This window comes from Neoarius graeffei, chromosome 1 (genome assembly GCF_027579695.1).
Source record: "Neoarius graeffei isolate fNeoGra1 chromosome 1, fNeoGra1.pri, whole genome shotgun sequence".
NCBI classification, from domain to species: domain Eukaryota; kingdom Metazoa; phylum Chordata; class Actinopteri; order Siluriformes; family Ariidae; genus Neoarius; species Neoarius graeffei.
Genome location: NC_083569.1, coordinates 78,505,633 through 78,518,810, shown reverse-complemented (window position 1 = coordinate 78,518,810; position 13,178 = coordinate 78,505,633). Strand labels below are relative to the sequence as shown.

Here is a 13,178-nt window from a genome sequence, read left to right as displayed (position 1 = left end):
TTTTTTGGAAGTGCGCGCGTGTGTGAACCCAACAAAACAACTATAGGCTATGAAGACGCATCCAAACTAACTCCACAAATGAAGTGACTCTTGACTTTAGATAGATGAACTTTATTTCAACAGGGTGTGGCCCATTCAGCACAGCTGGTATCCATGGGGACCCCTGCAAAACTATACTAATTTACAATTTCAAAAGTACATTGCAATAATCTTTAATCTTATTAATATGATTAATCTAAAAATGTTATTAAAACTACCATTATGATCTTAGGGGGGGGAATCAATAAAAATATATGAAACTAATAATATTATACAAGACTATGAAAAGCATGACCTAATGAGCCTTTTAAATTGATTTACAGAAGTAGTTGATTTTAATATTTGCTGGCAGTGAATTTAAAAGTATTGAACCTGAATATCTAGAAGTTTGTTTACCGAGCATAAGCTTGGGTTTTGGTAAATGCAGGTCAGATTTATGTCGAGTTAGAACTATAAATACTTGAGTGCCTAGTGAAATAAGCGCTCAAATATGTAGGAAGTAAATTATGAAGGCATTTAAATACTAGCAAACACTTAGGAATTTTTCTGTTTTGTCTCGAAATCAATCCGGTTAAGAACTTTGGGGGGGGAATTTAGGGAATCATGCTTCCTTTCCCAAACTGCTCGGAAGTGTGTTAGCCCCATTTTTAAGCGAAAAGAAACCTGATACTTTGCAGTTTTAGCAAGGGGCAGGTGGAGATGTTTATTTTGAGTAGTGTGTGTGGAAATCATGCGAGTTGCGAAAGTCCTGTAAAAGATAAGCAGGCACAAGGCCATTTAGGCACTTTGGAAATTTGTAAGCTAACTTGATAACTTTTTAAACTCGACAAACGGGCAAGATTATTTGTGTGGCTGAATTCTGGAAAGCACCAGTGTGTTTGAGTACAGTATGATGTTGGCTTTCACCTCCTCAGTAACACTTTACTGTTCCTTCCAGACCATCAGAGGATGTTATATTGTAGGTGATGGGTTGTGCGCACTGCTTGTATGGGCCATGCACCATGCTGCTTCAGCGTGTCTAATCTGGCACACAGATCAGCGTTATTGTCAGCGCCTCGCTTCCTGAGACTAACACGCTGAATGAGCCGCCCTGCACGATGCCCTCAGGGCCCAGGTGTACTTCCGTGGACACACACACACACACACACACGGACTGCACTAGCGCTACTGGATTGGTGTATTATTGCACTCCTGTTTCACACGTGCGCAATCGACTGTGCTGATGATGAAACTCGTGCGCACCATGTGTGGACCGTGTCCATTGAAGTATACTTCAGCCTTCAGACTGTTGCGTGTGTGTGTGTGAGAGAGATGATTAAGCAGCCTAAGAGAAACTGGAGTCTGAGTTTCTTTACCTATCGCGCTCAGTTCACTCTTCAGTTTACGGAGAGAGAGATTTCCCACTGGCCATCTGCAAGATACTTGTAAAGTATTGATGAAACCTCAGTGTCCTCAGAAACACTGGCATACACGCACAGGCTTGCATTATTCAAGCCTTAAATCAAAGGTGCGATTCTCCGAGATTCACTTTGTTGAGCCACTGGGTAGAGAAGCAGAGGTGTATTAAAAGCTGATGGTTTATTTATTCTCTTTTTGTGACTCGGTCAAGATCCTTTTAAAACGATTCAGTCAAACCCTTTTGTATTTTCATCAAATTGGGAAATCTAGCTTGGCCAGTTTTCACTTCCTGTCTAATACTGTGGAAATATACGCAAGTGAGAATCTAATTGGCCGCCACATCCGTGTGTGGGTCGTTGTTGTTTCACCGTCTACTTCCTCATACAGCATGGAAGTGTGAATCCTGCACGGCTTAAGCTGTATAAGGGGGAAAACTATATAGTGGGGAAGTGAGTTTTTATTTTTTTCTCCCCCCCAGCAGCAAGCACATGTTTAAGTAACAGTAGAACTTAATTTTTTTTTTTTTTAAGTATAAAGCATGTGGCTGTACTTTTACGCCAGCAGTGATTCATTTGTTGGAATAAATCATGACAGGATATGGCGTTCTTGGGAAATAATCAGGAAGTGTTTTATTCCACCCCTACTACATCTATTTACTGACGGTTATGTTTATTTTTGTACAAAATGAACTGATACTTTCTGATACGGTTAGTTATATTTTATGTTGTCGAACATCCATGAAACAAGCCAGTTCCTGTTATTTCTTGCATTTTATACCATCGTGCAATCCAGTTCTCAGATCTGGTTGGTCAGAAGGTGTGTATCTTTTCTAGAACAGCACGGCTCGGACAGTAGTTTCAGCTAGAACACTATCAATAGGGTTATATAAATGCACTCGTTCCTATGTGTTACTGTAGTAACTTCATTCATAACGACATGTATGTTTGACGCGCCACATAATAAATGGATTTTAAAGGTGCAGTATGTAGGGTTCAGGGTTCCCACTGGCGCTCATCATTGATGAACGTGACTACAATGAGCACGTGCTCGTGACCCAATAAAAATCAACTACACAATGACCAAATGAGCACCAAGCTTTTGACCAATCACAGAGTCTTAATCGGTTTAGTGAGGTGGTGTAATTGTCTGCGTGAACCAAACAATGGTGCAGCCTAAGCTTCAAGCGCTGAAGATGATTTCAGGGCTGAAACAGGGCTCAGAGCCCCGAGCACATCGGGCAGTGGCAGTAATACAGGGGTCGGTTAAAAAAAAAAGTGAAAGTGCTGTCAGCTGGTAAGCTACTGAAGGGCTCCGTGTTTCAGGTGGTGTGGCGTGTCGAGTTCCTGGGGCTAAAGCATGATGAGTCCTGCTGTGTTCAGTTTGTAAATTGACAGGGAATTCGGATTCCTTCACTGTTGGTTGTTCCAAGATTCTTCTCAACTCTGTTCAATTGTAAATCAAGCTTTGTGTTGAAATAAAAGCTAAAAGGAGTCCCAGTACCGCTTTTGAATAATGCCCTGCGAAAGTAACCTTCAGTAAGCGCAAACTAAAGAGCTTTATTTTAGCTTGATGGAGCCCAAAATCAAGTCTTTTCTTATTAGAGGCTGGAGTGGAGCCTGAATTTATTTATATATATATATATATATATATATATATATATATATATATATATATGTGTATATATATATATATATATATATATATATGTGTATATATATATAAATAAAAATAAAAATCAAATCGTTTTTGTATAGCGCTTTTAACAATAAACATTGTCGCAAAGCGGCTTTACAGAATTTGAACGACTTAAAACATGAGCTAATTTTATCCCTAATCTATCCCCGATGAGCAAGCCTGTGGCGACAGTGGCAAGGAAAAACTCCCTCAGACGACATGAGGAAGAAACCTCGAGAGGAACCAGACTCAAAAGGGAACCCATCCTCATTTGGGCAACAGCAGACAGCCTGACTATAATATTAACAGTTTTAACAGGTATAACCCTCAACTGTCCTCATGGGGCCGTCCTTCACAGGAGCGGTGCGATAAAACTCCGACCAGACACAGGGCACCAGGATGGATCAAGCAGGTCCGAGGGGCAGAAGAGGCCAGCATCTCAATCCCAGGATCAACATGTAACTCAGAGGGACAGATTGGGGGGGGAGAGAGAGAGAGAGAGAAAACACGTTGTTAGGTATGCCCTAAAAATGACACAAGTATTAAATCTGTGTGGTAGGCTCGCAGAGACGAGAGTCTTTACATCAGGCATAACACACAATGGCGTGTTAATATGGTCAAATATATCATGACCTGCTCTGGCTGGATGCTTGATTGGGTGATGGGAGCACACTCCTCAGCAATGATGAGATGCAGATGGGACCCTTAGGGCTGGCCAAGACAATTCAGTTACATTTCACCGGGTCTGGGTCAGGAAGATAGATAGATAGATAGATAGATAGATAGATAGATAGATAGATAGATAGATAGATGTCTGTCTGTCTGTCTGTAGCCGCTTTATCCTGTTCTACAGGGTTGCAGGCAAGCTGGAGCCTATCCCAGCTGACTACGGGCGAAAGGCGGGGTACACCCTGGACAAGTCGCCAGGTCATCACAGGGCTGACACATAGACACAGACAACCATTCACACTCACATTCACACCTACGCTCAATTTAGAGTCACCAGTTAACCTAACCTGCATGTCTTTGGACTGTGGCGGAGCACCCGGAGGAAACCCACGCGGACACGGGGAGAACATGCAAACTCAACACAGAAAGGCCCTCGCCGGCCACGGGGCTCGAACCCAGGACCTTCTTGTTGTGAGGCGACAGTGCTAACCACTACACCACCGTGCCGCCCGATATATAATATATAAAATGAGAGAATATGAGAGACCTGTATCTGTATACGCATTTGAATTGTGGCAGTCTGGTTGGTATAAACCTGTATTAAGTCCACTTTTAGGCAGTAACTCAAATACAGACTAAAGTGAAGAAAAAATAAGAGACTTGATTTTTCAAGGAAAAAAAGTGGAGAATATTTTTCAGAACCCGGGGGAATGCTGAGGGTTTCTGGGGATCTGTTAGCAGAAGTGGAATATTATACATAAGAATATTTTCATTTGTATAGACCCCTTCACATGTTTGTAAACAAACCGACCGTTGCCAGGATGTGCGCGCAGCCTGGACTCAGAAACAATGGCGCTGCCCATAGACCGGCATTATGAGCTGTCAGATTATGCAAAACAATTGTCGTTACAAGATCGAGAATGCTACATAAATAAGTTAACTCTAACAAGTGGACATCGCCTACCGGATACATATTTAATTAAAGAGTGGACGGACGATGTTAGTAAGTTCCCTCCTCATTTTCCTCTGATACCTGAAGGCAGTCATACTATTTACAAAAAATGTCAAACTCAAAAAAGAAAAAAAAACCTATTTACAAAAGTATCCTGCCATCAACATTCTGGTTACAGCGAGAGTACAACTTGATTAACAATGGGACATTCATATTCATTTTGTTTTAATCAAATTATGCCAGTGATGTGATGGCAATGTGGCTTTAGCTACAACAGCAAATCCCAACACTAAACAGCAATTTGCAGGAGGGAATGGCATGAAAGGAATGATAGTGTAAAGAGTGCAGCTAAGAGAAATCAGAGCTGCGTAAAAAGCGAGAGGCAGAGAGCAGAAATGAAACTGAACGGGGCGGGAGCTACAGTAGGTTAGAGCAGTCAGCGTAAGTTGGCATTTAGAGTGAGGGCACACAATTTTACCTTTCCATCCTTGCTTTAAAATTGTGATTTTCGGCATACACAAATAATGATGGCACAAAATCTGGACTGCTTGAGTCAAGCGAGACCTCTCCTACAAACACAACTGCATGCTAAGCTAAGTTAACATGCTAACAATATTCATTACATTGTGTAACTATGACCCAGCTAATCAGACAAACGTTACCAAAGTATTTTGCTACATCAATAAACGAAGACTAGAAAGAATAAAGAAGGATTTAATAAATAGCCTGATCTTACCTGTGATGAAGTGGGCGCTGCAAACCCGCGCATTTTTGATGGTGCTTTCATCCCAGTCTACACGTTTGATGGCTTGTAGTCATAGACGTCGGGGTTTTTTTTTTTTGGACTGGGTGAGATCCTGCTGGAATTCTGTACATTTTAACCCCATCACTGCTACGATTCTGACACCCGACAACACAACTAGGCATTTCTTCCAAATATTTCTTCTCGTCTGACCATCGCTGAGTCTTTTTTGGGTCCAGGCTGCACACACAATTTCCTCTTGCGTATGAATGACGTTTACTGTGAAGGGGTCTATACAGTAGAATTACCGGTGACTACGAACCATGGTGTTTTCATAAGTTTCGAATTAGGCCTTTATATCTACATACAGAGCGGGTCCAATTTTTCCACAGTACCCACCATGTTACGCCGCCATGTTTTTCTACAGAGGGCGGCACGGTGGTGTAGTAGTTAGCGCTGTCGCTTCACAGCAAGAAGGTCCGGGTTCAAGCCCCGGGGCCGGCGAGGGCCTTTCTGTGTGGAGTTTGCATGTTGTCTGCGTGGGTTTCCTCCGGGTGCTCCGGTTTCCCCCACAGTCCAAAGACATGCAGGTTAGGTTAATATGGGACGGCCTTGGGCTGAGGTGCCCTTGAGTGAGGCACCTAACTCCCAAACTGTTCCCTGGGTGCTGTTTGCATGGCTGCCCACTGCTCTGGGTATGTGTGTGTGTGTGCGCACGTGTGTGTTCACTGCTTCAGATGGGTTAAACGCAGAGAGGAAATTTCAAAGTGTGTGATGAATAAAGTTGTGCTTGCTTGCTTTCTTTTTCTTTCCAGTAGCCCAGAGCAGACAAACCTCTAGAGTGCATTTCACATTTTTATCCCTCGCTGGCTGAAAGGCCCGAAGGGGGATTATGTCGTGGCAATGTCAGTCATCCTGTGCACACCTTCTGAAATCAACTCCTCTAACCAGTTTTGGAGGAATTTCACAAAACTTGGCAGGATTCTTTGTTACATGTCGGTAGTACGCATATTGTAATTTCGTTCAATTCGGTCGCATTTTACCAAGTTGTGGTCCTTTGATTAACAACCTTGTACTTATGCAATTTCATGAAGGTGTGCTTGCTTTCTGACATCAACTCCTCTCATATTTTGGATGAATTTCATGAAGCTTGGTAAAACACCTTGTTATATGACTAATTGCAAAATTAAATTGCGATTTAATTTCGTTTGTGAAAATTTGACCAGAGTTTTGACCCTTGATTAAATAACTTTGACAATTTCGTGAGGGTGCACGTTCTTCTGAAATCAACTCCTCACACAATTTGTGGGGGAATTTCACCAAACTTGGCAAAAGTTTGCCAAGTTATACACAGATTGAAATTTCATTTAATTGGGCAAATTTTACCAGAGTTATGCCCTTGATTAGCGTGTCCGCCTCTCAATTGGGAGATCGCGAGTTCTACTCCCGGTCGGGTCATACCAAAGACCATCATAAAAATGGTACCTACTGCCGTCTGGTAAGGCACGCTGCAATATAGATGCGAATGGGGAGTCAAACTCTCGTGGTTACCAGAGGACCAGCCCCCCACTGCAACCCTAGCTATGTAATAGGTGAGAGGCCGAGGGCGTAGGAAGGACTTTTATGCCCTTGGTTATTAACAAACTTGTACTTTAGGCAGTTTCATCAAGGCATGCTTGCTTTCTGAAATCAACTTCACTTAATTTTATTATTCCCCACTCGCTGAAAGGCCCAAAGGGGGATTGTGTTGTGGCGATGTCCGTCTGTCCATCCCAGGAAAGGTACTCCCCTTCTGAAATCAACTCCTCCTCTCACAATTTTTGAAGGAATTTCATGAAACTTGGCAGGATTCTTTGTCAGTAGTACACACATATTGCAATTTCATTCAATTCAGTTGTTTTTTACCAGAGTTATGGCACAGTTGCCAGCAGGGGATATTGTGCTCTCCGAGCACTCTTGTTTTATGAGTGGCGGCATGAATCCAGAAGGAAACATTGAAAGAAGAAAGAGGAGGAATCAGTGTTGGTTAACATGTTTGCGAACCCAATCTTTTTTTTTTTTGAAACAAATGGAGCATCATGCTTATTATCTAGCATGAGAAAAGGCAAGGGAGGGTGAGCGTATGTAGTTGGAAGTACGCGACAGGCACCAGGCGGCCACCACACGTTCTATTTCACGCTTGGAAAGGAAGAGGCATTCATTTGGTTGCAATCTGCAGCCTTGCTGCTAGATCCTACATGATATACCTTTTTTTTAAAAGCCTGGGTGGTGTTTTAACAAAAACGCAGTCGTTGATGTGGTGACATGGCTTGTCATATTTATTTAAGGTTTGTGGAAGTGGTTGTAGGTATCAGCGCTTTGTAACGTTTCCCACCATGATGAAGGCTCCAGGGCAAGAGTTCTGGTTTCTCAGTAAAATGACAAGCCTGTGTTTTCTCCTCTTTTTGAAGTTAATAAGAAACCACAAACCCTTTCCTGAAGGGTTCCCCCCCCCCGGTGGTTAACTTGACACTTTAACAGTCAGCAGCAAAGCTGCAACAAATGCTGGAGACTCCTTACAAAAATGCAAAATAAACAGCTTGCTTCTGTTAGAAAGTTTAATCAGCACCTTCTGACCAGTTGACCAATTTAACAGCACTGTGACTTATCTTGAATGCAATTATTGTTTAAATGTACATTTTGTTACCACGTCAATACAAAGGAAAAAAAAAAGCCAAGGAGACTGCTTTAATTTGCAGCGGGTTCTGTACGAGTTCTGCTTCTGAAGTCTACAATGAAGTTGACTGGGGGGGGGGGTTGCGCGCATGTACCTCTTAGGGCTCCTCCCGCAAACTTCACTTGAGCTGATAAAGTAACTGAGGACTCGAAGACCGTGATGGGGATTCTCCCAAGGGTACATGTCGAGCGTGTTCAAATTGGTATTGAAGGGCAGCACCAGCTGGCTCGGAGAAGATTTGGCTCCCTCTGTGGCTTTAAGCGCAGTTTAAACATTAGCCAAGTGATCTGGAAAGTTGGCACCGAGTCCGTGCTCTTCTCACAAACGGTGAGACACTGAGGACACTGCCTTAGCTAACATTGACACGGTCTAATTGAACTAGTGCTGAGCTGTGTACACTCGAATATTAAGCATTTAGCTTTTGGGATCTTTTAGTTGTTGCTGAAAGTTGTCATTTTGTCAAACGTACCCGAGGGTGAGGCCGAGATAGCCTGCTCTTTCTGCGAAGCACGTCGTATAGCTTAGATCGCTATAAAAGGGCAAACATGATGCACTGCATGATTAATAACAATCAACTGAATATGGCTGTCTGTCAAAATAAATGTCATTGTGTATTAGTGGCATTTCTCACAGAAGTCTGGATGTGTAGCAGGAACAGTGGGCGGATGGCTTGTGCTAACATGACCGTTGTCGGACCGAATTCTTAAGTGCATGTTCTCTCTCTCTCTCTCTCTGATGAAACACAATGAATGTGCATGTATTGGACAGTAATATATTAACATAGAACAGTAGTTTGACTAAAAGTCTTCTGTTTTGGTTCCATTACTTTTTCCAGCCATAATTCTGTACATCTGCTTGTCATGTTTTGACACTCCTGATGGGTGACCTGACTAACAATTTGAATATCTGATTTAAATGTTTAAAAAAAAAAATAATGCAAGAACCTGTTTGACCAAAGAGCTTGAATTGAGCTTGTTTATGAATGGCCTTTTTATGCAGTTTGTCACCCTCTCCCATACCCCTTTATCCATAAACTAAAGAGGACCAGGGACCACCATGGACCGGATAGGTCTTATTTGTGATCCTTTTTCCATTGATGGACGGAGTAAAGGAAGGCTGACAAATTGTGCAAATCAATAGCTGGGATGCAATCATTAATTCTATACCTACAAAGTGACCTATACTCTATAATAAAAAGGCCAAAAGATTGTGGCCACCTGACGTCACATCCATATGTTTGGTGGGGGGGGGGTTGAATGTCCCATTTCAGATTTAGTCCCTTGCATAATATGATAACCTTTTTACTAGATTTTGTAAAGTGTCTGGGCTGGGGTGCAGTCCATCTTCCAGTTTATCCCAGAGGTGTTCAGTGGGGTTGAGGTCAGGGCTCTGCGCAGGACACTGGAGTTCTTCCATTCCAAAATTGCCACGTCTTCATGGAGCTCACTTTGTGCACAGCGGCATCACGCTGGAACAAGCTTTCGCTGCATTCGCATTACAAGCCTCAGTGTTCAATTCCAAGATCTTTTTTTTTTTTATAAACTTGGATCAGATTTGTCGGTCTTGACGGTTCACGTTCATCATTACAAGTGACCTGTATCCAGAGCATTTTTTAACATACAGTGGTGCTTGAAAGTTTGTGAACCCTTTAGAATTTTCTATATTTCTGCATAAATATGACCTAAAGCATCAGATTTTCACACAAGTCCTAAAAGTAGATAAAGAGAACCCAGTTCAACAAATGAGACTAAAATATTATACTTGGTCATTTATTTACTGAGGAAAATGATCCAATATTACATATCTGTGAGTGGCAAAAGTATGTGAACCTCTAGGATTAGCAGTTAATTTGAAGGTGAAATTAGAGTCAGGTGTTTTCAATCAATGGGATGACAATCAGGTGTGAGTGGGCACCCTGTTTTATTTAAAGAACAGGGATCTATCAAAGTCTGATCTTCACAACACATGTTTGTGGAAGTGTATCATGGCATGAACAAAGGAGATTTCTGAGGACCTCAGAAAAAGCGTTGTTGATGCTCATCAGGCTGGAAAAGGATACAAAACCATCTCTAAAGAGTTTGGACTCCACCAATCCACAGTCAGACAGATTGTGTACAAATGGAGGAAATTCAAGACCATTGTTCCCCTCCCCAGGAGTAGTCGGCCAACAAAGATCACTCCAAGAGCAAGGCGTGTAATAGTCGGCGAGGTCACAAAGGACCCCAGGGTAACTTCTGAGCAACTGAAGGCCTCTCTCACATTGGCTAATGTTAATATTCATGAGTCTAGCATCAGGAGAACACTGAACAACTATGGTGTGCATGGCAGGGTTGCAAGGAGAAAGCCACTGCTCTCCAAAAAGAACATTGCTGCTCATCTGCAGCTTGCTAAAGATAACGTGGACAAGCCAAAAGGCTATTGGAAAAAAAATTTTGGACGGATGAGACCAAAATAGAACTTTTTGGTTTAAATGAGAAGCGTTATGTTTGGAGAAAGGAAAACACTGCATTCCAGCATAAGAACCTTATCCCGTCTGTGAAACATGGTGGTGGTAGCATCATGGTTTGGGCCCATTTTGCTGCATCTGGGCCAGATCGGCTTGCCATCATTGATGGAACAATGAATTGTGAATTATACCAGCGAATTCTAAAGGAAAATGTCAGGACATCTGTCCATGAACAGAATCTCAAGAGAAGGTGGGTCATGCAGCAAGACAATGACCCTAAGCACACAAGTTGTTCTACCAAAGAATGGTTAAAGAAGAATAAAGTTAATGTTTTGGAATGGCCAAGTCAAAGTCCTGACCTTAATCCAATCGAAATGTTGTGGAAGGACCTGAAGTGAGCAGTTCATGTGAGGAAACCCACCAACATCCCAGAGTTGAAGCTGTTCTGTATGGAGGAATGGGCTAAAATTCCTCCAAGCCGGTGTGCAGGACTGATCAACAGTTACCGCAAATGTTTAGTTGCAGTTATTGCTGCACAAGGGGGTCACACCAGATACTGAAAGCAAAGCTTCACATACTTTTGCCACTCAGATATGTAATATTGGATCATTTTCCTCAATAAATAAATGACCAAGTATAATATTTTTGTCTCATTTGTTTAACTAGGTTCTCTTGATTTTACTTTTAGGACTTGTGTGAAAATCTGATGTTTTAGGTCATATTTATGCAGAAATATAGAAAATTCTAAAGGGTTCACAAACTTTCAAGCACCACTGTAGTTACTGGGAGACCAAATGGTCTCCCAGTGGCTAGATTTGGTCTCCTAGTCAATGCCAAACCAGCTTCACTGGGAGACCAAATTTTAAACTAAGTTACGTCTTATCATTTGGTTCAATCAGTTGCAATTAATTAACCAAGTACCATGTAAGTATACATTTAACAAGGAAAACGAAGATCTATGTTATAAGATATACACACAAGATCATGTTGGTTAAGAAAAACAAAACTAAAATTTGGTTACTGAGATGGCTGATGTCAGAATCCGATGTCATTACTGTGTAACTTTGAGTGTCTTTGACGTAACATTTGTGCTTTGTAATTGCTCTTGATAGCTGTGTAGTCACTGTGGTGTTTTATCTGTATGGTGATCGGTGAACCATTTTGCATCGCAGAATATGCCGCAGCGGTGCAGCCGCATGGACTCTGGGGCCTGTGATTGTATTGCCCAGACCAGTTGGTGTCCTCGTGGAAAATCCTTAAAAAATGCTCTGCCTGTATCTAGCTGTAATGTGACGTCTGCATTCTGAAACCGCACACACAGATGACTCGTGCAGAAACGCATCGATGACTCCACTAACGAAAAACGATATATTTGTGATACAGTTGCTGGTACTAAAACTGAATAAATGAATTTGCTGGTAGCTAATGTATGCCTCGCACGTTGCTCTGGAGGACGGCAGACAGTTAATCAGCTGTACGTGATCAGGTTGAGAAGCTGGAAAAAAAGCCAGGCAGGTAGCTTTTTCTGTTTTTGCAGCTATTCTAGCTTTCCATTGTCGTCAGCAGCACTTGGTGCATGCGTGTAGGCAAAAAGCCACATGAACTTCAGCCTGACCGCCTTCATTCATCTTGCACGACCAGGAGTTAGAGATGCAGCCGATTTCGGACCACGTTATGAAAGTGAGATCAAATTGGAGATCGGTGTCCACGCAACCTAGGGAAAATGAATCAGATTCGTGTCGCTTCAGTCTGGTAATGTGAACGTAGTCTTGGGTCCAGTTCAGGGAAATTGTAACGCTTCAACTTGGAGACGTTCTGTCTGGGGAAGAACCACATATGGGTGTGATGGTCAGCTGTCCACAAACGTTTGGTCATAGTGTGTATATACATGTCGTGTTTTATTAACATCACCTAATTGGTCTTATTTCTATTTCTGTACATCCGATAAACTGTACTTGTCAGTTTATCCCTTGGTCTTTTTTGTTTGTCTGTCTAGCTCTATACATCTCTATACTAGTCAGCAGAGTGCATGGGTGGATGGATAGCTGTAGAGGAATGTAGTATTGAGAGAAAGCAAATGCTGGAGGTGTATCCCTGCTTGCTCATTCTGTCTGTCTCCTCACACTCTTCATCTCTCTCTGTAGGCTCCCAGCAGTCTGCTGGAGGCTTTGGAGCAGCACCTGGCCTCTCTGGAGGGCAAGAAGACTAAAGAGTTTTCTGCAGACAGCAGGTACGCCACAGTGCTGAGCATCACACGCACCAGGTGGAGGTTTGCTTTCGCACGCTAATCCGAGATCGGCTGCCAGTGTGAAACGGCTCTCATGGCTAGGTTTAGATGCACTAGGTCCGTTTTATACGAGTTTGAGGAACTTGAGAAATGATCAGACTGGTCTCCGACTAGATAAATCAACATCTTTTATCAGTCTTTTATACAATAGACATATGCATAGATGCAAACGGCGCGCCTTTTGGCGGATGCCGCCTTTTTCACGGCTGTCTGGGGGACTTGTGTGAATCACACAGATCCGATGAGGGTTTTTGG

At 42.5% G+C, this 13,178-nt stretch overlaps 1 protein-coding gene across 4 annotated transcripts in view; it reads left to right on the top strand.

The window, feature by feature from the left end:
• The window catches only part of si:ch211-200p22.4 (phosphatidylinositol-binding clathrin assembly protein), a 160,561-nt gene that overhangs the window by 89,825 nt on the left and 57,558 nt on the right, over nucleotides 1–13,178 (top strand). For all 4 annotated transcript variants that reach the window (XM_060931571.1, XM_060931308.1, XM_060931479.1 and 1 more), the window contains one exon: nucleotides 12,781–12,866. In XM_060931571.1, the coding sequence (XP_060787554.1) occupies nucleotides 12,781–12,866 (86 nt within the window). The remainder of the gene's footprint in view (nucleotides 1–12,780; nucleotides 12,867–13,178) is intronic.